General features: G+C 38.9%; 4 protein-coding genes across 5 annotated transcripts; 2 read left to right on the forward strand and 2 right to left on the reverse strand.

Moving 5' to 3' along the window:
- Positions 1–1944: 1944 nt before the first annotated feature.
- LOC110751247 (uncharacterized) lies at positions 1945–4311 on the reverse strand. 2 transcript variants are annotated; one of them, XM_021951682.2, is made up of 3 exons: positions 4032–4311; positions 2613–3004; positions 1945–2511 (listed from the first exon to the last, which is right to left on the reverse strand). In XM_021951682.2, the coding sequence occupies exons 1-3, from the start codon at positions 4033–4035 to the stop codon at positions 2062–2064; spliced, it is 846 nt and encodes a 281-aa protein (XP_021807374.1). In that variant the 5' UTR covers positions 4036–4311; the 3' UTR covers positions 1945–2061. The 2 variants fall into 2 exon arrangements, with proteins under 2 accessions (XP_021807374.1, XP_021807373.1); XM_021951681.2 differs by having other exon boundaries at positions 3749–4310.
- A 3727-nt stretch (positions 4312–8038) lies between these two features.
- LOC110751296 (putative pentatricopeptide repeat-containing protein At5g40405) lies at positions 8039–10100 on the forward strand. The gene has a single exon (XM_021951739.2). The coding sequence runs from the start codon at positions 8097–8099 to the stop codon at positions 9942–9944; it is 1848 nt and encodes a 615-aa protein (XP_021807431.2). The 5' UTR covers positions 8039–8096; the 3' UTR covers positions 9945–10100.
- A 6810-nt stretch (positions 10101–16910) lies between these two features.
- On the forward strand, positions 16911–21652 carry LOC110751246 (Major facilitator superfamily protein). The gene is made up of 5 exons (XM_021951680.2): positions 16911–17265; positions 17385–17493; positions 17636–17853; positions 19686–20126; positions 20353–21652. Exons 1-5 carry the CDS (start codon positions 17263–17265, stop codon positions 21346–21348), a joined length of 1767 nt encoding a protein of 588 aa, XP_021807372.1. The 5' UTR covers positions 16911–17262; the 3' UTR covers positions 21349–21652.
- A 433-nt stretch (positions 21653–22085) lies between these two features.
- LOC110751294 (glyoxal oxidase-related protein) lies at positions 22086–24139 on the reverse strand. Its single transcript, XM_021951737.2, has one exon. The coding sequence runs from the start codon at positions 23985–23987 to the stop codon at positions 22230–22232; it is 1758 nt and encodes a 585-aa protein (XP_021807429.1). The 5' UTR covers positions 23988–24139; the 3' UTR covers positions 22086–22229.
- Between the last annotated feature and the right edge of the window lie 345 nt (positions 24140–24484).

The following is a 24484-nucleotide window of genomic DNA, read 5'->3' on the forward strand; positions in this document are numbered from 1 at the left end:
GATTTTTGGGATCGTCGGTATTGTGTGGTTTGGGAGGAAATATCTAGAGTTGATGTGGCCAGAGGCTGTCCCCACGTGGTATAACTTGCCAACTATGAACTCGTGCTTTACTTGTTGGTTTGCTCAAGCCATTGAAAGATGTGAAGCAGAAGCCTAAGTTTTAACATCTCACACGGAACATATGGATGGATGTGTGGTTTGCTTGACTGAATTATGCCTTTTTATCTCCTTTTTATGATTGGGAATGTTGGTCGTGACAAAATTGGTAGAAACACGAGCGCATGAGTGACATGACCAACTCGTTATCTGTCGATCTAACGGCTACAACAATCACAAACTCGAATTATAAATAAAAATTTCACTTTAAGAAGAAAAAGAAAAGCTGTTCCAAACCCTATGCGCATGAAATTTGTGTATCCCCAATGATTAGAGCATGTCTTCAAATACTCCTACATGTGTGCCTTAACTTGGAATTGCTACTGGACCCTGCAACAAGAATCAAGAGCATGCAGTGCAGTGCACTTTTGCACTCTTAAAAGTCTTGAAACCCAATTTGGTAGAAACAGAGCAGGACTTTTTTTTCTCAGTTTGGCCAGAAAGAGAGTTCAACTTTGGTGGCAGCATCTTTTTAGCTCAATCTCTGTATTTTCCACGCCCTCCTTCCGAGTTGATGACGCAGCTAGCTGGGATCAATTTTAATAAGCATCACAAAGACAAATAACCACATAAAAACACGGTTGAAAATTGAAATTCAAGCATATCTCAGTCAAAAATGAAGAATTTCTACTCTGGGGTCAAATCAATGTTAACAGTTTCTTTCTCTTCCACCGAACAAAGTTGAAATTTAAATGTTCACATAAAGCAAAGGTTCTCTTTCCACGTGAAGTGTGACAAACCAGAAAGTAAGACTTCATCTCTCAGAAGGTTTGCTCCAATTTTATATTTGCCCATGGGCCATGCATGATGCAATCCATATTCCACCAAAACAATTAAATATAAAAACAGAGCCCCATCTCTTGTTATTATAATACACACTCATATCATAAGAGTGTTTTTACATTTTCGAGGGCACAATTTCTTGGGAAATCCAAACTTGCATCAGCAAGATTTTCTGTAACAGAAGCAATCTGCAGGAAAAAACAAACTTTGGTTTAGAAAAAAAAAAAAAAACTGCATATAAGTATTGAAATATTTAAAGCTTTAACGTAACCAAGGTGTCAACATCCCCAATAAGCTATCGGGATTTGGGGGGAGGGGGGTGTCAAAAAGTCATTGCCAATCACACACAATTGATTGTCACTTGAAGATGAAACTATACCCAAAATTTGACTTTTTCTTTTCTTTCTTTTATGTATTGTGTATATTTTTACAATATTTTTTCATATGCTTCTCTGTGTTCGGATTCAAACTCAGCTTGTCACGCTGCTATTAAAATATACTTGTCTTGGACGTTACTTCACAAGGATGTAACATTCAACACATTAATTAACAGAGCAAAAACATTATGATAATGATCTCTCCCTCTCTATCCTCCTTTGGAGTGAGCAGAAACATTATGATAATGATCTCTCCCTTCCCCCCCCTCCTTTGGAGTGAGTGTGCTGTTTTGAGCAAATATATTCTTCCGGAGGAAATCCAAAAATACAACAATCTTGACAGATAATTCTGTATTACTATCTGCCAAGATTGCTTTTTCACTGCAGATTCATTATTATTATTATAACAAATTAGCAGTATTTGGGAGCCTGTGTATCTTATTGCAGAAGGATCAATTTAAAACACAGATTATCAAATGCAGCAACATCAGGTTTTTCTTTCTTTCTTTACTTGCACTCAAATCACGTAAGTTCTCATCTTTTGCGTGGATATTGTGTCTTAGGCTTGTAGCCAAAAAAACTATGTCGTCTCATAAACCCGGAAGCAAATCAAAACATAAAACATATGTGAACGGGCAATATAATTGGATTTATTGCTAGTTAACCATAATTACAACTGAGAACTTCACATTTCATCACAGAGAAATGTAGCAGTCCGTCAATGTGAAACATGATAATCTCTCTCTCAGTAAGGCCAGAAACAAAAGGGCTGCTGATCTTCCACAGGGAACACAAAATTACTAGAACTTGCAGGCGGCTCATCATAGCAGCTATCTTCAAGTTTCAAAAAGTAGGGTGGTGGCAAAAGGGTCCTGCTGAGATCATCATCTTCATCTTGTGAGAAATCCGACTGTTCAGCTGGTTCAAAGACATGAGAAGAATCAGCAGGCTCTAACAACGAAGAATGGTTTTCAGTGCAATGTGGGCTATCTGAGTCAAAAACATCACTTTTGGCAGAACTTGCATCCTCTTGCTTGCATACCACCATTGGCACATTATCAGAAGCTGCATTTGGAGTTGCACTTTGGGGCTTTACATCGGATGAAATAATATTGTTTGCATCATGTAACTCCAAATTTCCCTTTCCCGGCTTTCCTTTATCTTTCAAAATCAACATGTCCTTGAGGGAATCAATCTGTTCACACACAGGAAAAATTAAACCATTTACTATTTTCACAGTCAAAAGAGTAACAAATTACTCAAATGAGGCATGGTGATCATTTTGAACTTATTTACCTCATTCTTCAAACTTCCGTTCTCCTTGAGGAGATTGTCATGATCAGCCTTGAGCTTGTCAAAGCTAGCTTTCAATGAGTCATACTCCTTCTCCAGCTGTTTGTTCTTAAACCTCGCCCGCCGGTTTTGAAACCAAATTGCAACTTGGCGAGGCTGCAAGCCAAGTTCTTTTGCAAGTTGGGCCTTCCTCTCTGGTTCAAGCTTGTTTTCTACCTCAAAGTTCTTCTCCAGAAACTGAACTTGATCCACCGTAAGCCGCCTTTTCTTTCCTGGTTGATTAAGGCTTGCATCATAATCGTCATCCCCATTTCCTTTATCAATCGGTCGGAAGAATGACCTATCCAAGGAGTCTTCTCCACTTGCACTTTCAAAATTAACCATTGAATTTGAACCTGGAACAAAAACAAAGGATCACCCAAATTTTAGATGGCCACACCTTTTTCAAGAACTCAATAGTGTAAATTTCAGTTAAGCGTATTCGGTGGGGTTTTCTCTATCTATCTTTCTTCTATTGCTGAAAGTCTCCCCATTTTGTTTACAGAGAGGAACTGAAATTAGCAACTACAGGATGACTTCATTCCAGAACAAAAAACAATTACAAACCAAAAAAATCTTACAGAAACGCAATAGAATACTGTGAGAGTATATGCAAAAAGCTTCAAACTTTCAACTTAGCATGCAAAAAGCTTCAAACTTCAATCTTAGCATGCAAAAAGCTTCAAACTTTCCATCTTAACATGTTGGTCAAGCAGGTTTACCCTGTTGATCAACCAAAACAGGTAACAAATAGTCGAAAGAATGTCAAAGATCCACAATTTTTGTCAAGTAGTAAGAAAGTTCTGCCAAAAAAGATTCGAATTTTGCCCATTAAGTAACATAATTCAAAATGGGATGTGTGAAAGTTTCAAGCTTTACAGTAATCAATCTAAGAGCAACGAAATATAACCAAAGTCAAACGAGAAAACCCATTAGTTTGAATAGCTGAGAAAGGGAATGGAAAAGGAAAAAATGAAAAATGAAAAGAAAGGCAACAATCCCAACAAGAATAAAAGCATCAAACAGATGGACAATAGCTAGCTAGCTCAAAGGCCCGAGAACCAACAAAGTTAAAAAATGCAAAGCAGATATAAAATTACCATGAAAAGAGGAGGAAGAAGTGGGAACCCAAATAGACTCAAGAACGTCAGAAGAGCAAGGGAGCTTTTCGTTTTGGAAAATAACATTCATGTCCGAAGCACTGTAGAGTTTCCCACCCGCCATATATTTATGTGTTTTATGTATTTATCAAAGTTGTGTGTGATTGAATTCCTAGGGGCTTAAAGGGACATGTGTTGGCTTCAATCTAAGGATTACGGCGAAAAGAGCTTCTTGTGAGAATTACTGTAATGTGGAAAGTCTGAGAGACAGTAGAGCTCACACCCATCACTCAGTGACTCAGAACAAGTAGTGGAAGCAAACGGCTTCAGATGAAGAAACAGACAATCAAGCAGAGAATGGTGACATCTTGGGCTTCTATGAAGACGATGAAGATGATGATGAAGATGAAGAAGAAGAAGCTGGTAGGAGAAGCTTTTGCTACTATGGGATTTATTTTTCACCCCTTGGCTACAGCTTTTGCTTCTATTGTTGGGAACTTGTGAAGGCCAGAAATTTTAAAACATTGGGAGAGAGAAAGAGAGATTCTTCCCTTGGGGGTAGAGCTTGGTGGGGTTATAAGGAGCTTGGTGAAGAGACAGGAGGCTTTCTTTTCTGGGAGAGAGTTGACAGGTTGGGTAAATGACCAAAGTGCCCCATCTGTTTTCCCTTCTTATCCAACCTGTTGCTTGTATTACTAGAAAATAATAGGTTTCCTTTTTCTTTTCTCCAAATTAACAAAACTAAATGTTTGAATTTTATGGTCTCTCTCTAAAGAGGAATCTTGTTCTAAGCTAATCATTAATTGAACAATCGTAAGTATTTTTAAAAGATCTGGTAGTTAAACTTGTGACTTAATCGGATTCCCACTAAGAAAATGAAGTTTTGGGTTCAAAGACATCTGAACTGTCTGAATAATATATATATATATATACTGGTGCTCAATGCTCATGGTTGAGTGATGCTCAACAGCGGGTCAATGTCTCCATCTCATTTTCAAAGCGTTGGGAGGGGAAGTTACTGCTTGATGCATGCAAAGGTACTGTTTTCAGACATTTTCATAACACTAGATGATCAAGAGGGTTATGCAAAATACTTCAATCTTTTTCCTATCTTTACCATGTTAGTCATATCCAAATAGAATGTCAGGAAATGAACCTATAATGTATATCAAGTTAAAATCGTCCCTCACATACACACAATAATGTATATCAAGTTAACATTCTTCCTCATGTTCAACTCATGTTCAACCATATAAGGAATTCCAACTTAAAAGCTTTGAAACCAAAACTCTAATATCATGTTAGATTATGCCCAAAAACCTTAAGTTATTAAGGAATTAGCCCAAAATGCATACCAAGCTAACGTAGACCAAGTTAATTATAAATTTCTAGTATCTTATACATATATTTAGTATAAAAGTTTAGGATTTTGTAAAATTTAGTCGTCCACAAATTAGTAGGCAACTTCCGACCATTGATGCATAAAGAGTCACGTAGCCAGCTTATAAACGAGCAGCGTAAACTTTATTCAAGAAATCACCCAATTAAAAGGCAAGCATTACTCAAACATGTACCACATTATATGATTACCCTGTTAAAGAGTAGTGAAGCTATTAAAAGAGATAAATTGAAGAATAAGAAGAGATAGATGAACCTCTAAAAAAAATCCTTAATATTGAAGAAAAATAAGAAGGAGGACAGTTTGGTAAATGGACAGGAGATACCACAAAAAACAGTCTATATGGATGACGAGGGAGAGATCAGAAGGGTCATGGCCCCTATGGCCCCTATGACCCTACCACTCTTTTATTTACTTTTCTAGGCTTACTGACTTCTGACCTACCACTCTCCCTCTCCGTTGGCTCCACCGGCGCAACCTCACCCAGCCGCCGCGTTTTTCAAAATCGGCTCTGTCTTATTTATTGGTTTCATATTTCCAATTTTTATATAATAATATATATGTGCTGACGACTGTGTTTTTTTTTTCTCAGTCAAATATTTCGGTCGACTTTTAGAAGATTTTTAACAAGTCGGCTTTAAGCTTAAACATTAGGTCATGAGAGCCATGTCATTAATGTCATCCCAAGATTTTTCTTTCTTTAGACTGACAAGATTTGAACCAATAGCTTATCACTTTCTCACCTCACTCTGCAACTCCACTTGAACAAGAGTTTGATGGGCTCGTCCAAGATTTTTCTAACTCCTTGTTCACTTTGCAACTTGCCCATTTTGTTCGTTTATTTTCTCTGCAAAGAGAAAAAAAAACTGAATTCACAGAGTAACTCTTGAATCTTGCTGCTTTTGCTAGTAACTGTAACACTGTAGGGTAAATATTATTCTAAGTTAAAATGTAGCAATGATCCGTTAACTAAGATTCGATTTTATTTTTCGTTCCTTAACTCCTTAAATTAAGGGACGACTATAACAATTTTTGAAGTTGAGAGATGAAAAGTAAAGTGGGGTTTTAGTTGAGGAACCATTGCTACATTTTAGCCTACCAATTTGATCAGAATAGCTTGTGGGTCAAACAAATATATGGGGACCTTGGAAGTCTTTAGGGGCATGGTTATGAATTTAAGTTATGTACTGGCCACGAGTCTAACAAATTCAATCTTAAATACAATATAAAATATGCTTGTGACTTGAAACTGTGGCACTGGCAGGCAGGTATAGGCTAGTTGCAAGTTGTGAAGAATGAGGATGGAGATAGTATTAAAATTTCAACAGAGGTTGCAGCACACTCCGATAAACGAGCGATTGAGTGTGTAAAAAGTCAAGGCTGCTAGCTAGTGGATGCTAATACCATACGGTTTGAAATTGAATTTTGGCTACTCAAACTCAATGTCAAGGGTTTGCTTCATTTCAACTTTTCATATCACATGGTTGACATCTTAGCATGGCACGGCTTCTTTGATCAGACTCTTACAAGTAACTTGCAAGTTCTGCTCTCATACTTTCATATTAAAACTTATAAGTTGGCAAATTAGAAGAAATTCGGCTCCTTTGGGCATGTCCTTATCACTTATATCACATCAAGCTTGGTTAACTTATTACATAAGAGAACAATTTAAGTCATGTTTTCGAGCTTTCCAAATATTCAAAAAGCCCACAAACGCTTTTGACACGTACATGATAATTCTAAATTTTCAATTCATCATTCAGCACACTCTGGCTTACCATGCATGACTAATTTGCAGATAATTCAGAATTATGACCAATTAGGACCTGCAAATCATGCCAGGTGATTATTCTTTGCTTTCCCTTTAAGTAATTTGGCAACTGATATAAAACAGAAGAAGTAAATCCAATGTATATGTGGCGATTTACCAACATAGAAGTACACAGCTAGCCTAGCAGCAACATATGCACTCAGAATTGGGAGGATTCGGATCAGCACAATAATGTTCTGTCTCTATGGCATCAAAGACAACGCTTTTGTCCTTAATGTGGATATAACAGTTAAGCTGGTCCCAGGATTCTCTCTTTACCAGTGCTTTTGTAGCAAGCTGGATCCATATCCTCGCTTAGTGCACCATTGCCAATAAATTAAAAAGAAAAAAAACTATTTCTTATTAAGGATTAATATGCATGCATTGAGGAATATGAATATAGCATTTGGTCTTGGTCTACTTTTAACTTTATTTTATTGGTTGCTAGCTTGAGGCATACCTTTTTCTCTGTTGCCTGCCACATGCATTGCTGCTAGCTACCAAGCAAGTCCTGATGCTTTCCGAACTGGAGATGCAAAATTTTCCCAGCAGCCAAATACTTTTTTGAACACCCAAAATGTTGTCATATTCATAAAAGTCATGTCATACAATGCAGGAGCTCATGTGTTTTGGTGTTGCATTTGTATGTAAAAGGTAAAATCTTTCCTTTTGCTGCCAACTGGTTCCTAGAGCAAAGTAGCATGTAGGTGCATGCACAACTTTGTCATTCCCAGTTAAGCACTATGTTGCACGGACACTTCACTAAGCTGAAGAATGGGAGAGTGTCGGATAGTTGAACACGACTCGCCTTGGGCACGGTCAACCCCTTGCTATATGAGTCAAGGCCATTTGAGTTTGTAAATGTTGATGGCATTGTGCATGAGAATAACCAAAAGGGTGTTAAAATTGAGATTGGAGATTTGTTTTCTAAAGGGCACTTGAAGTCTATCACATAAACATGCAATGTAAAGTTCTTTAACAATTCACAGAGCAATAATGCTAAAGTGATCGACTTTTCTTTTTAATATATAAAAATACTTATAAAAATTGGCACTTTTCTGTCAAATGTTTTTGTTGTGACATTGGTATATTATTAGACTAGAAGTTATTGGAACATGACACTAATGATTTGCTAAGACATGAGCTCCCTAAGATGCATTGCAAAGCACCCAACCATTTCACTCGTAGACTCATGCACAACCCTCAAAGAACTCAAACAAATCCACTCCCAACTGCTCGTTAACGGTCTTCTCAACGACCCTCACCTTTCTGGCCAATTTGTTGCCACCATAGCCATCAGAAACCCCAGCAATTTGGGTTATTCCAATAAAGTCCTGGACCAATGCGAAAACCCAACCCTCTTCACCCTCAACTCCATGATCAGAACCTATTCTAAAAGCTCCACGCCATCTAAAAGCTTTCACTTTTACAGCAGAATTCTCCAATCCAGGGACAATTTTTTACCTGATAACTACACCTTCAACTTCTTGGTTCGCACTTGTGCGCAGCTTTTGGCACGTGAGACTGGTCCTTCGGTCCATGCTGCATTGACAAAACGCGGGTTTGAGAATGACCCCCATGTTCAAAGCGGGTTAATTTTCATGTATGCTGAATTGGGTTGCTTACATTCGTGTCATAGAGTGTTTGGAGAAATTGTTGAGCCTGATTTGGTATGCCAGACTGCTATGGTGAGCGCCTGTGCCAGATGTGGTGATGTTGGTTTTGCAAGGGAGCTGTTCGATGAAATGCCTCAAAGGGACCCTATTGCTTGGAATGCGATGATTGCAGGGTATGCGCAATGTGGGAAGTCTAGGGAAGCCTTGAATTTGTTTCATTTGATGCAAATGGAGGGTGTGAGGGTCAATGAGGTGTCTATGGTTTCGGTCTTATCCGCTTGTTCCCATTTGGGGACATTGGATCAAGGGAGATGGGCTCATGCATATATAGAGAGAAACAAGCTACGGATGACGGTGACTTTGGGGACTGCACTCATTGACATGTATGCAAAATGTGGGACTATGAATAAGGCCATGGAAGTGTTTTGGGGGATGAAAGAAAAGAATGTGTATACTTGGAGTAGTGCACTGGGGGGTCTAGCTATGAATGGATTTGGTGAGAAGTGTTTTGAGCTTTTCTCCCTTATGAACAAAGAAGGGGTTCATCCAAATGAAGTTACGTTTGTTTCAGTTCTAAGGGGCTGCACTGTTGTTGGACTAGTTGAGGAAGGTCGTCAACATTTCGACTCAATGAAGAAATTGTATGAGATTGAACCTCAGCTAGAGCACTACGGGTGCATTGTTGATTTATACGGCCGAGCTGGGCGTTTAGATGAAGCCCTGAACTTCATAAACAGCATGCCAATGAAGCCACATGCAGGTGCTTGGGGGGCTTTGCTTAACGCTAGTAGAATGTACAAGAATATGGAAATAGGTGAGCTTGCCTCGAGAAAGATAGTCGAACTAGAGGCCAAGAATCATGGTGCTTATGTGCTTTTGTCCAATATATATGCTGATTCCAAGCTATGGGATGGAGTTAGTAATGTGCGGCAGACAATGAAGGCTAAAGGTGTGAGGAAGCTTCCTGGTTGCAGTGTCTTAGAGGTTGATGGTGAAGTTCATGAGTTCTTAGTAGGAGACAAGTCACATCCTAGGTATAATGAAATTGAGGCAATGTTGGGAGAAATCTCTAGGCGGCTGAAATTAGCAGGTTATGTGGCTAACACCAATCCTGTGCTGTTTGATATAGAAGAAGAAGAGAAAGAGGATGCATTGTGTAAACATAGTGAGAAGGTTGCGATTGCTTTTGGTTTGATCAGTTTAAAAGAAGGCGTGCCGGTTAGGATTGTGAAGAACCTCAGGGTCTGTTGGGATTGCCATGATGTGACCAAAATGATATCCAAACTTTTTAACAGAGTAATTATTGTAAGAGACAGGAATAGGTTTCACCATTTTCAGGATGGGGAGTGCTCTTGCAAAGGTTATTGGTGAGTAAAATGCTCATCAATTCATGGGTCTGTTCACAGTTCAAGTCCTGATTGTTGTAAGAAGAAACAGAAAGCTGATTATTTATTCTTTGTTCTCTGATATCATTTGCAATTTTTATTGTTGTATACTTCTTTGAAAATGATCAATAAAGCACTACTTTCACCATCTTTTTCTTTCCTTCTTTCTCTGTCGAGCTCTGATATTGATATTGGACTTGATATCCGCTTGTATCTAATTAATGGGCTATTAGCTACAGCCAAGCCCACGTCAAAAGTTTTAAAGTCCTTCTCCACCCTCAGATCTTAGCCCACACAACCCAGAAGATCACCCCGACTCATTTCTCTAGCCAGTATTTTTTTCATCCCAAGAATTCTGACCAGTGGGGTGTCCTAATCAAACAAGTTTCATCTTAAAGTGATGGAAATGAATTGCAACAGTATGTTAGAAACCAACCAAAATCTTTATGCACAATCACTTATACAAGACAGGTTCAATTAATCTGATAAAAATTCAAATGGAAATTACTTGTAAAACCGAAATAACCAAAGTCACTGAAATGGTCCTTCCACTGTGACCAGTCTATGAATATAGAAAGAGACATTTCCCAGAAAAAATCTACACGTCCTTTGAAAAATCAGGCATGGCATCCTCGCTTTTTAATATTTATTTATTATAAACAACCTTTCCGGCCAAGTCTATGTTCGGGTTGGTCCACCCTTTTAAAAAATAATAATAATAAATTAAATTAAATTAAAAATGCAATCATGGGTTGCTTAATTAGGTGCTGAGTGAGTGGTCTTTAGAACTTGACTCAAACAGAGTGCTGGAAAGGTTATGAGTTGGGAAAATTCTGTTCTCATTGGCTTTATTGATCTTGCGGCAGTGCAGAATAATTTGACACAAGTTCAGAACCAATTGACCAAATGCAATTCTGGCAGGATGCAAGATTAAGCTTTCTAACAACTTTTTTTTTAAAGAGGGTCAACTCAATACCTAACCCTAATTTCAATTGAAGTACTTTATCTAATTCTTACATAAGCATCTAATATTTTCAAGCCCTGACCTTCATTATTAATAATAAATCTCCAAGGTCAAGGGTAGGCAAGCAGTAATCTTCGACTCTGATATGATCAGCTGTAGGCTGTTATATTTCTGGAGAGTCAAAGCAAGATCTTCTAACTAATAAATAAAAGGTTACATAATTTAATGTGAGAAAATAATCAAATGCTTTGATGAGAAGAAATTACTAGTATATTACAACTGATTAGGGAAAAAAAACTATTATATTACAAATAGTGCATGGTTAAGCATTTACTCTTTTACATCACACATGACCTGGCGAAAAGGAACGTTATATTTGAATAAACTCTTCTAGTCTCATTATTCAAATATAACGTTCCTTTTTATGAGGTCATGTGTTGCAAAAGAGTAAACGCTTAGTGGTGCACTCTTTGTAACATACTAGTATTAAAAATTGTTGGTCATTTAAAATGGGGAAATGAATGCAATGAGTAAGTAGTGGAAGGGACGTTCCTACCAATACGATGCATAGAAGAGTTTTAGTTTCTTGGATATCAACCTCCGAATTCGAATTCATAGATTTTGAAACGTCACACTAGATTGCCCAGAAAACGAGTTAGTGAGACGTATGTTCATAGAAAAGCAAATGGTTCTTACCACTTGTTTACTAGTGTCCAGGCAAGTTGCACAGTATCTTCAACAAGAAAAATACACCATCTAAAGTCCTCTCTTGAAATTGACTATATGCACCATCTTGTGTTAATTAATATAAGCATACGGGACTGCTAATACCTAATCACTTTTGGAAAGAAGAAAAAAAGTCTAAAGTGTATGCCGCCTTCTTTTTTGGAAGGACTGGAAGATGTTCTAGATGAAGAAATGTTTTTGTTCTTTTTCCCTTACATGAAAGATGTTTGCGTTTGGATGAGAAAATTTAAAATTACAAAGATATTTATAAATAATGGAATTTAAAATGACGGAGATTAATGTTCTAGAATTTGTAAAATTTCTTGTTTGGGTGACGGATTTAAAATACGGAATTTAACCTTTATTTGTAAAGTTATATTTTTTTGAAACTCAATCTCTCTTGGAATTTGAGAAATGACGACTTTTAGATAGAATTTAAAGTTGGGAGTTATAACCTGCTAATTCCATGTTTTTTTCATGCGTAATTTCTAAATTTCTATGTTTTTTTTTTAATACAAACACGAGAATTGGTTAATGTCAATTTAGAAATTCTGACTTTTGTTAAAAATCCCAAGTTTATTTCACTCATCCAAACATAATGATAATGATGTTAACTCAAAATCTCTTTTTCTATCATATCCATCACATGCTTCTAAATTAATAGTTCATAGCCACACGATTGTTAGTTTCTCAGATTATTGATGCTAAAGCACGAAAATTAAATAAATAAATAAAAAGGCAAAGTAGCAATTGCATGTTGTAGCTAGTTTAGGCATCTTTCTTTACAAAGGTTTTATTAATTAAGATGCCAAAGTAAGTCAGTTCATTCAATCATGAACAGAAATCTCTTTATAAGTAGATAAATTCCAGCTGAGCTCATATTGTAAGCAGTGGAAGCTTGAGAAATAATGTCCTCCGAGCATTGCTCGAGAGAGTACACCAAGATGCCAAGGCTGCAAAAAACATATTCTACCATTCCTGTCATGCCATGGGGAATAAGAATCTGAAATATCAGGCTAGCTACAATTGATGAGAACGACCATCATGTACAACTGTTTCGCTGATCATTTCTAGGGGATTTAAACAGTACTTTCGGATTTCTATTTGGATTTGATTTTGGACCACATAAACACACAAGGAGAATATATGACAGATTCTATTAACCTTTGGTTGGTTATCTTCCATGTATTTGAAACAACATCGTCTGTTCTGTATCATATGTTTTTCTTTTTTATTTTTCTTTGGCATCTTTTGTTATTATCAGGTGGAGTGTTCTAAATTTATCCTCGAAGAAATTGTCATTTCCTTGTTGCCATCAAACCAGCATATTATGATCTATTTGGCAAAAGCTATTTCTATGCTTGAAATTCAAATCTTTTGTGTATTGTATGTGAAAGTGAAAAGGGCACCAACAGGAGTTGGTCCAAGTGGAAGGGGCTTGGATCCTTTAAACAAGAGGTCCTGGGTTCGATCCCAAGCTCTTGCGAATAGAGCAGACTTTGTTGGGAGAGGTCCCCGCTTTGCGCCCGACAATACCTCGAGGGTTAGTTCCCGCAATCGCGCGGGGGATACCTTGGTTTTCACCACAAAAAAAAAGTGAAAAGGGCTAGAGTTAAGGCAAAGTGTGGAAATTGTTTACAACATCCGGCAAATTGCACATCGAATTCACGGCGGTAGTTGTCACCTTTGCCTATAGAAAGGCTTTTAGTCAACTTTTTTGTTTTTTTAGTGACTAAAGTCTTTAATAACCCCCACAACAGTCACCAAACACATCTTCATGGGTAGAACTACCTTAATGACTAAGGTGGGCTGTAGCCTACGGGGAGTTTTGGGGATTAAAAAAATATCAAACCTATATATTTGACTTGTTTTAAACATAGCCCAATATATATTAACCTATTACTAGTCCAAAAAAAGTCCAATTCTTTATGAGTTTAATTGCAAGACATCAATAAAAATACACATTAAAATAGGTACACTTTCAATTATGTTGTCAAACATATTTTTCATTTTATAATATGTGCCTTTTGGTTTCATTAATATGTATTTGTTTTATGTTAAACTTTATTGGAAATTAGCATTTAGCCATGCATTTGAGATCCTAGGTCCGAATCCCTTCTCCACAAACATCCCTTCTCCACATTCCATAAATATTGCTTAATTTATTATATTTTATATTCTGTCGTCCAATATATGGAGAGCCCTAGGCCTCGGGGCTTAGACTAAATAGGCAAAATGACTAGGAGCAATGTATGCGCCGGACTATTGGGGGTTTACAGATCACAGTTCACACTTCGCACGTGGATCTGCTGAAAAAGAATTCAACCATACAGCCCCAAAAAAAAAAAAAAAAAATAAAAAAATTGCAAAATTTGCTAGTAATTTTTCAGTTTGACTGTCATATGTTATCATGTGATGTTATGAACTCCTGCGTATTAATTTTGGTATAATTATTAGTTAACATTACATTATAAGTTCTTGATATATCACTATGCCGTTTACCCGTATTATAATATGTAAATTAATAACACCATTTGCACTTATACTTAAAAATTTCTCAAAAATAGAGCCAAGGGAGAAAAGGATACGTAGACTTTTTTGGGTTACAAGAAAAGGGTAGACTTTGATTGGGTCGCTGTCTTCTATTTACCTAATTATTCGTAGCCTTATTTAATGCTTGCTTCTCTCATTTACCTAAAGCAAGAGCTTGAAATTAATCACACATATGATGTCACAGTGCGCAAAAGACAGATAGAGAGCCAGCTTTATATATCTTCAAGAGACAAGTCAAATTTCAAGGCAAATGTGTAAATTGGTAGTTTGTGTCGCACTTTGGCTTCTGCGTTTGCCTCATTACAAGTTTCTCACTCCAAAGAGATGTCCTTTTATTACTAGAATACATCATGGAATCCAATTACCTTCACTTTTCAAATAATCGCGTCGTTTGTTGTCTTACTAACATGGAATTTCAATGCAAATGATATTCTAAATTACTCTAACTTAATTTAATTTATGCGGGTGGATTTGAACCTTGTTGAAAATGGACGGTTTCATTGCCCTGACCAACTCACATAACCAATATCCCACTCCACACAAAGCAGCAACTTGTTTTGGTTAATCAAATTATACTTAAGGGAGAGCCATGCAAATTTTGAGAAATCAAATTCTCACGCATAAAAAATATATATTAATAGTGACACGTGGGCAAATAAAATTACACAAGGGGTTTGCTTAAATTCCCATAGCACATGTCCAGATGAGTTAGATTAGAAACAAGGATGTTACATAGATGATCTGGTGTCGGTAATATTAGCTTCCACGTTGCAATACGAAGTTACTATCTAACAGAAAAAAATAATTTAGGACGTTCTTGTAGTTTGCAATGCGGCCACATTTGCAGTCAAAGAGTGATCGCGGCTTAACAGTGAAGTTGATTTATTTTCAATCCTTGGATTGGCTTGGCCTCGCACATTAAGCATATCTCCTTATCCATTTCATTAAAGTAATCTTGATATCATTTCCCCCTTCACATCCTTTCCTTCCCTTCAAAGATATGATATATTTCTTCTTCTTTTTTCGGGTAAAGTCGAATCTCGAGTAGAAATTAATCTAATTTCTTCGAGTGTGGGGACACATCGTGATATATATTTACCCAAAGATGTGATATATTTCAATTAATATTCATAGAATTTTTTATAACAAAAAGATATTAAATTGGTGATATACAGAATATATGCCTGGAGAATAAACATTGCTTTTATCTGCTTCTTCTAGATAAATTCATTTAAGTGCAGTTGCAGATCCAACTTAGCTCCCAGAATCATATATCCCAACGGCCCTTGGAATTGATATTGATCGAGATTGTCTTCGTTGAACAGTGACCTTCTGTCGCAATTAGAGGACAGCTAGCTTATCATGATTTATGAGAGGCCACAAGTTGAAAATTGCGGCCATAAAAAACTTTCGAACAAGCGAAACCCCGTGTTGCTCCTGCTAATTAATTTACCACTTTGCATGTTGGGGAAAAGCTGCATATGCAACTGCACTAGCTAAAGCTACACTCTACACATATCACATGCAATGTTTTTCACCACGCATGTGTTTAAACCTAATTTCTGTTTGTTAATTTTAAGTTCATCTTCCTGTATATTATAGTAATTTAAAATATCCCATTGGAAAAAACTCGGATTCTTATCTATTATTAGAGTTTTAAGTTCCCATGTATTATATTGAGATTGAAAAGGAAATGCTATTAAAAAACAACGAAAATTACTCTCGTTTAACCCTTCGTCACTCGATAGAAATTGTCATGAATTAATTAATTGAAGAGACATGTAACTTGAAGTTAACGTACGGTACATCTACTAAGAATCGGTCAGTAGCTAGTTCTAGACACAACCTAAATCGATAGTATTAATACGTGTTTGCTCTAACACCAATCCAAGCAGACTTGGTCCACCATAACACTGAACGGTGGGAGCTTAGCGTCGTGGTAGAGTCACAAACTCACAGCCTCACAAGTCAAACAGTCAAAATATATAGACCCCCTCACAAGCACAACACTCTGTGTCCGCTCTCGTTTCGTATGCATGTAATATGCATTATTGAAGAATGTAAAGTTTCATATCGTAAATTTGATAAATGTAATACAATATATATGAGTAGTTTCATTATTAACAGCACCGAGACATTTTGTAATAAAATATCACATTTACTGAGTTTTATAAGTAGTATTGGTTGAAAGCGTATCTTTATGAATGTAGGTAATACGTGCATAATTTTCGGAGTTTTGTATTAGCATGAAGACAAATTAGTCCGCGGTCGTAGCACTAGCAAAGGGTAAGAGTGGTGAGTCATGAGTTTTGGTGATGGTGGTGGGTATCAGGTATGTTCTTATAAAGCTAAAATTTGACTAACTTTCAAATCCTCCATCACTATTAGTTTAATCCAAAAATATCCAATAGTTGTGTGGTAATCAATCTGGCATGCAACTTGGGATTTCCATTCTGCCAGGGGATCTATTTATTTAAGTAATTTGATTGTTATGCTTGTGTCAAAGATTAAAAGATGAAAGAATATGTTCTTTTTTTCTTCTTTAATTAGTCATAAATTAAAAGAGTTAGTAACAGTGGGGAGAGGATCAGCAAACTTTAAGATTTATAGACCCCCTCCCCCCTCCCTTTTAACATCCCCAATCTGTGAAGGGCTTATATACCATAATTAGGAAGGTGAGGCACCTACACCTTTACATTTATTTTGCCTATTTCTTTTCTTTTTAGGTCAAGATGATTTGATGCCTCCCTATCTGAACCAAAGCAGTTTCAAAGTTAAGAACCTACCCTTTATTTCTCTTGCCAAATTGGATGTATATATTTGGTGTTGGAAAGTAATTAGCTTATTCTCTGTAGTAACATGGGGGAGAGATTTCAAAAGGGATCAAATGAAGTCATTTTCTAGAGGTTTCTCTCTCCCCAAGTTGGAGCCTTTCTCATATCCTCCCCCACTCTTTAAATCTCCCACCAGTCATCACTCTTTATTTCTAATCAAAATCCTCTACCACCAAAGGATCCAAATTAATTAGAACCCAAGTGGGGAAAAAAAGGAGGCAGAGAAAATGGTGGGTTCCTCTCTCTCTCTCTCTCTTTCTCCTTTTCTTTCATCCCTCACACTTTTCCTTTCATGCTGGTTACCTTTATTAGAACCACCTTCTAAGCCTCATGAGTTTTGGTCCTGTAGGAACAAGAACAGCAGCTGAGCACCAGATGGGAAGGCTATGTTGACTGGAGGAACAGAGCTGCAATCAGAGGCCGCCATGGTGGCATGCTTGCCGCCTCCTTTGTCTTGGGTTTGTATCCATATCTCTCAATTCATTCCTCAAAACAGAAAAACAAGAATTGGGTTTTTCAAATGATTGATTATATTCTGTTTCTCAATATAAAAGTTTTAAACTTTAGGTAATGAATTTTGTTGTGTATGTTTATATGTAGTGGCGGAGATACTGGAGAACTTGGCATATCTGGCAAATGCAAGCAATTTGGTGCTTTACTTATCACAGTATATGCATTTATCTCCATCCAAAGCGGCCAACAATGTCACAGACTTCATGGGCACAGCCTTCCTTCTGGCCCTTCTTGGTGGTTTCTTATCCGATGCTTTTTTCACAACTTATCACATCTACTTGATAAGTACAGTTATTGAATTTCTGGTAATTATACGTACACCTCCAGTCCCTCTCTCTCTCTCTCTCTCTCTCTCTCTCTGTGTATTTTGTTCACTTGTGCTTGCAACTTTCTTTCTGTTTCCTTTTTGTTAAGTAGTTGCTTTCTTCTATTACTAATTAATCTGCGGCTGCACACATATATCTGGCCTCTGTGCGCACATATTGATATAACTTTCTCCTTAATTCAATATCCCTACGCATTTCTTCAATTATTTACACTTTATCATATAGAATAATGGTGTTGATTCTCTCGAGGGAATCCAAGTACACGTGGCTTGCAAATTGCAACAGGATCATGTTTCTGTCAGAAATCAGAGTCTGTTGCAAGCTGGGTTGGAAGCAAACGCCATAAAACCCTCTCAGCCTCTCAGGGATTGAAAACTATTGTAATATTCAATGCACGCATTTGGTCGTACTTTTGGCCTAGAGAAAACCACTGCCCTTTTTTTTTCTTTTTTTTTTTCTGATCAAAATTATTAGGTGGGTTTTTAGGCCTTGATATGATTTTGTTTCTTTAACCCCAAAACAGAAAACTTTGTTTGTGTTGTTGAGTTGGGACATTTTTATGTTATGGGATGCCAATTCGTGTTGAAAGCAGCTCAACATTTAATTGTGCCAAAATCATGTTTTACATTTATACAACTCATGCAACGTAGAGCCAATTAGAGTGAAAGCCTCAGGGCCTATGTGGCTTTGCGTTTGTCTTTTGTTTTTTTGGGAGGTCAATTATGTTTTTGTCTCATGTCATGCCATGACAATGAGAAACTTCGATGCCTCAATTTCAGCTTGACAGCAATGCATGCATCTATCTTTGTCCTCCTCTCCTTTCACCCTTTAGAAAAATACATGTACTATTTTGCTATGACCTGCGTGATAACACTTCTAGATATTTTCTTTGCTAGAACACTTATACATGATAAGATGTTACTATTATCACCCAATATCGCACCGGCTTCATGCAATATGCTGGCTCAAATTCTGCCACGTACGCACTCCCCTCACTGCCTGATCTTCTATCTAACCCGCGTATATCCAAGTTTTGGGAGACATAGTTGTACCAAAAGTCGTAGTGTCATCGTCTAAACTATGGTATTTTTTTGGTCTACCATTCACATATATAGTAGCTGAAAAATCCATATCTACATTAAATTTCCTTGTTTTGGGTTTTCCCATACAAGTTCACGAACCACGTGTGTGGTTACAGTTTTGATAAGAGGGCCAGAGGCAAATAGAGCATTGGTTTTTTTTGTTTTTTTAAAGTTAGAGCCATCAACTATGCTATATAGGATAATAGGATCCAAGAACATCACTGCATGCGTAGTGACATTTCTTATGAGTAGTCTTCGTTCATGAGATATAGTGTCCAAAATTTGAATGGGGAATCAACATGTGGCTTGGGGACCCAAACTAGCTAGACCCTTTCTTTGTCTGCTCTCTGGATTACGTGTTGACTGTTGAGTGTTAGATAGAATAGAAGCAGAAGCTTAAAAACTATTTCCCTTGGTCGAAACGTGGGTTACGCCAGTTGATTAAGACAGTGAGCTTGCTCCCTAATATCTAAGTTCGAAAGTTGTGGACCCTATTATTTATGGCCTTCCATGTTCCATATTTTACACGATGGGACAAAGGCCCAACAACATATGTCAATGTATGTTGGCCTGGATCAACTTTTGAGGCCATTCATGGCAGTTGGGTCAGCCCAAATTATGTACCAAGGATAAAACCAAACTTTTCCTTTGCCCAATTTATCATAAGTAAACTGCTTAAATTTTACATGACTTATTGTTAACAATTTTAATATCAAACATTTGTTACAGGGTTTAATCATACTCACAGTGCAAGCTCGCTTACCTTCACTGAAGCCACCAACATGCAGTCCAGACAGCCTCAATAATCCATGCCAAGAAGTTGAAGGTGGAAAGGCTGCCCTGCTGTTCATAGGCCTCTATCTGGTGGCATTGGGTGTTGGAGGGATAAAGGGCTCCTTACCTTCACATGGAGCTGAGCAATTCGATGAGAGCATCCCACAAGGAAGGAAGCAGAGATCAACCTTCTTCAACTACTATGTATTCTGCCTTGCTTGTGGCGGCCTAATTGCAGTGACGCTGGTGGTGTGGATTGAAGACAACAAAGGATGGGAATGGGGTTTTGGAATTGCAACTATTAGCATATTGTTGTCTATACCGGTCTTTCTTGCTGGCTCCACTCTTTACAGGAACAAGATACCTTGTGGAAGTCCACTGACAACAATTTTCAAGGTAAGCCGAAGATGACAAATATATATGTCCATGGCAGATCATTTTTGTTCTTCAAGTAATTTAGCCCCTCTAAGATTCTAATGCTCTTCAAATTCAATGATAAGCACTTTGTATCTCATACACATCATAAAGACAATCATGTCCAGAAAACTAATTAATCATCCTTGACTCCCAAGTAAACTAATTTAGCTTCTGCTTGTTAATTTTGTTGTTGTTGTTGTTGTAGGTTTTGATTGCTGCAACACTTCACAGTTGTATGACCAAAAGTCCAAGCAATGCCATTGCAAACATGGCCCCAACCCCTTCTTCTCCAACCCCAACCAGCAAAGCAATCCAAGAAGGAAACGCCACGGAGAAGGAGGCGTCCACTGCTGATGATCAAGATCAAGCCCCAACACAAAGCCTTAAATTCCTAAACAGAGCAGTGCAGGTGAACAACCCAGCACATAAGGCACTAGAATGCACATTGCAACAAGTAGAAGAAGTCAAAATTGTGCTGAAAATCCTCCCCATATTCGCTTGCACCATCATGCTCAATTGCTGCTTAGCTCAGCTCTCAACATTCTCTGTCCAGCAAGCTGCAACCATGGACACCAAGCTTGGTTCTTTGAAAGTCCCACCAGCTTCTCTCCCCATTTTCCCTGTAGTCTTCATCATGATCCTAGCACCAGTCTATGACTTCTTCATCATCCCATTTGCAAGAAAATCGACAAAATCCGAAATGGGGATCACTCACTTGCAACGAATTGGAATCGGTTTAGCTCTGTCCATCATTGCAATGGCAATAGCAGCTCTTGTCGAGATTAAGCGAAAGCGAGTTGCTTCCAACTCGGGGCTACTTGACTCGAAAGAGCCATTGCCCCTCACATTCTTTTGGGTTGCACTTCAGTACTTGTTCCTTGGGTCTGCAGACCTCTTCACATTGGCTGGACTGTTGGAATTTTTCTTCACAGAAGCACCAACAAGCATGAGATCTTTGGCCACATCTCTTACCTGGGCATCTTTGGCCATGGGGTATTATCTTAGCTCAGTGATTGTTTCTGTAGTTAACGATGTTTCAGGCAAATACTCCAAGCACAAATGGCTCTCTGGAAGCAACCTAAACCATTACCATCTTGAGAGATTCTACTGGCTCATGTGTGTTCTCAGCGGATTAAATTTCTTACACTACCTTTTCTGGGCCATCAGATACAAATACAGACCAGGAAGACCAAATAAGTAAAGTAAAACAGAGTTTTGGGATATATTCTCAACTTGTCAGACAACTACCTGGGCTGTATATAATTGGCCAAATGCTGCATCTTCACTGCCTTGCAGTACAAGGATGATCAAATCTTGGGTCAATTAGAGCCTGCACAGAAATGGGATCTAAGAACAGTTTTTATCTTGTAATCATTAGTTCTCTGTAATAATATAAAATAGTAAATTGGTTCATCTTTGTCAAATTGGCAATGCATCATGTGTGATGTGCCATTTGCAGATGACCAATGTTTTTGTTGCAAGCAACCAGAACCAACCTATGCTTCTTAATTCCTATATTAGGCTAGTTACAAAAAGGGGTGACTACAAAGTAGAAAAGTAGATGTGGGTTTGATCAGTTGGTCAGGGCAGTGAGTTCACTCCCTCGCACCCGAGTTTGATTTTCCCGTACATTAAAATAGTTTAGAATACCACTTTGTTAAAAAAACAAAGTAAAAAATAGAAAAGGTAGTAATGTTCAGATTGCTAATTACCCGGGGGTAAATAAATCCTGTTTTAATGCTTTCCAGTACATATTTGTTGCTTGACCAATTAAAAACCTGCATGTGAAGATCAATTCGTTTGGTCACGCGATAAAACGTTGAGCTGGTCAAACAAAATTCTTAACTGACTACATTATTACTGTTTATAATTAATGTAATTAAATCCCACAGTAATTCTCAGTCAAATCACACCATAATTCTTTAACTGATTCCATTTCTCTCGTCCACCATCATTCTCATTAGCATTACTGTAATCATTACAATTCTTAGCAAATAAAATAAAAGTAATTTTAAAAAAATTCATTCAAAATTTGGTAATCTATGCCTCAAAGAATTCCTAAAGTCCTACACCAAATCCAAATTACTGCACCTTCACCCACACAGCGTGGCTGGGAGTGCCAGCGTGGACAAGAAAAAGCATGTAGTATCCAGGTGGGGCCACCGTGGTCTTCGGTGGGCCATACGCCGCAATCTTGTAAGCAAACGCGGACAAGTTCTCCAAGCGCGCCACGTCCAAAACCACCATCCTCTGATTCATGGCGAAGGAGTGAGTCGTAAACGACGGCGTTATAAGGACCACTGAAATCCCGGGATCGGGCCGGTACACGGATAACATAAATGTAACAGAAAACATCTGACCGTACGATACGATGCTGTCCCTCGCTTCGATGGTCAAGATCGAAGGACGCAATGCGGCGAAGATTGGGCCCAGGTACGGCGGCTGATAGGCCTCCAAGCTGAGGTCGGTTGGGAAAGGTCTCGCCGTGAAATTGTACACCTCGTGCGGGTTGCTCCCTCCCACTAGGATTCTGCCATCTGGCAAAAGCAAAGCGGACGAGTGGTACATTCTGGCAGTGCTGGATGGGTTGAGCACAACGAATCTGAGATTCGGGTCGGGCTCGTAGGTATTATACAAAACCGGGTTGAAGACAGCGTTCGCCGCGTCTTCCCACCCCGCCGTTCCGTTTGACGCTCCGTTGAGGATGATGACGTCGCCCGTGGGAAGGAGAAGCATGTCGGACATGACACGTGGCATGGGCATTTCCTCCATGACCCATTTAGGATCCGGGTCGGTCAACTTGATCCGACCGCAGCTATTGGAGGCGCTGACGAAGACTCGGTTCAAATTCGACATGTTAAACGCACCTGGCGGCGACCCGCCGCATATCAGCACCTCGGCTTCGGGTTTATCCGACCCGTCTAAAGACCCGTTCATTTTTAGTGGGAGGAGCACCGAGGACCCGGTGCTGGGGTAGGTCCGCTTGATGCCATCAGGTATAACCGGTAACTCCTTGACGACCCGGTTCTGTTTATAGTCAAGCAAGATTGACCGGTTGTTGGCGAAGATGAAGAGGTTGCCGTCGGGCAAGAGATGCAAGAAGGGATAAAGATTGTTCTCCTCGTAAGGGTCGGTAGTCTCTTCCAAGAAGCTGAGGTAGTATCTCTTGGACGACACGTCACCCGTCTTGGGGTAGAACTCGTAGGAGAAAGCTCTCCGGCCTCCGACGACGATGACGCGTCCGTCGGGCAAGATTTGGGTGGAGGCGTACCAGCGGCCGTCAGTGAGGTTGACCGGGAGCTCGGTCCACTCACATTTTCGGTCGTCGCAAGGGGCGAACGTGCGGATTTTTCGGATGCCCGAGCCGTACCCACCGGTCTGAATGAGGGTGCCGTTGGGGTCCACTGCGCCAGAGGAGCACCACGTGTCGGAGCTGACGTAGAGGGGGCGGACGTTACCGGAAATGACGTCGAATAGGAGGGAGTGGGCGGTGCAGTCTGTGATGGTTCTGTTGCGGTGGTGGGTGTCGATGTACTGGCGGCAGCCGGTGCCGGAGGGGAAGGAGAAGTTGGAGGGGCCCATGTCCGTACGATCGAAGAGGATGACTTTGTCGTTCTTGAGGAGCTGCATGTGCATTGCCGAGACTCCGATGCTTTTGTGGAGAAGAAGCCACTGCCCCCCGGCGGAGACGTTACTGGTAGTAATATTAATGGAAGAAAAAGGCGTCGGATTGGTCAAGTACTGGGAGTGGGAAACCATGAAGAGATAAGACAATAAGAGGGGGATGGCGTAGAAGAAAACGGAGGATGATAAAGAGAGGTTCTTGAAAATGAAAGCCATGGCCGACGACTGGTTTCTTGGTTCTTTTGGTTCTTGGGGAGATTAGGGTTTATCTCTGTATAAAAGGAAGTGGGTTCTGTTTTTACAAATCAAAACAAGAAGAAGACTGTGAGTGTGATGATGAAGATATGTGAAGGTCTTAGCTGTGCATGGTGGAGGTGGCCTTAGATAGGTCTTCTTTGTTGGGAGTGTCTCATTTATATACACGCTATCAAATACATGCATATTAGAGGGCCCACAAGTGACAGGTCAGATATCTCAAAGAGTCAAACTTGGGCCTGACCAGGCCCAAAAGCTGACGTAATTCGAAGTTGTCATATAGATTCAACCGACCTTTTATTGCAAAAAGATTGGTTTATTTTTTTGGTGAGGGGCTTTTGAATTTTCTCTCCTGGGAAACATATGGTAGTAGTCATCAATGCGCTTGTATTTTCGGGGGGTAAAATGGTAATATGGCGAATTAGTGTTGTTGACGTGGATGTTCGTCATATTCTTGT

This window comes from Prunus avium, chromosome 1 (genome assembly GCF_965620075.1).
Source record: "Prunus avium chromosome 1, drPruAviu1.hap1.1, whole genome shotgun sequence".
NCBI classification, from domain to species: domain Eukaryota; kingdom Viridiplantae; phylum Streptophyta; class Magnoliopsida; order Rosales; family Rosaceae; genus Prunus; species Prunus avium.

Bases quoted from the DNA above. Each gene is read 5' to 3' on its own strand.
- LOC110751247 (XM_021951681.2), bottom strand. From the start codon at position 3,872: ATGGCGGGTGGGAAACTCTACAGTGCTTCGGACATGAATGTTATTTTC. The intron at 3,005-3,748 runs GTAATTTTATAT...TTTTTGTTCCAG, and splicing joins TTCTTCCTCCTCTTTTCATG to GTTCAAATTCAATGGTTAAT. The intron at 2,512-2,612 runs GTAAATAAGTTC...GTGTGTGAACAG, and splicing joins ACGGAAGTTTGAAGAATGAG to ATTGATTCCCTCAAGGACAT.
- LOC110751294 (XM_021951737.2), bottom strand. From the start codon at position 23,987: ATGGCTTTCATTTTCAAGAACCTCTCTTTATCATCCTCCGTTTTCTTC.
- LOC110751296 (XM_021951739.2), top strand. From the start codon at position 8,097: ATGAGCTCCCTAAGATGCATTGCAAAGCACCCAACCATTTCACTCGTA.
- LOC110751246 (XM_021951680.2), top strand. The intron at 17,854-19,685 runs GTAATTATACGT...CATTTGTTACAG, and splicing joins GTACAGTTATTGAATTTCTG to GGTTTAATCATACTCACAGT. The intron at 20,127-20,352 runs GTAAGCCGAAGA...TTGTTGTTGTAG, and splicing joins CACTGACAACAATTTTCAAG to GTTTTGATTGCTGCAACACT.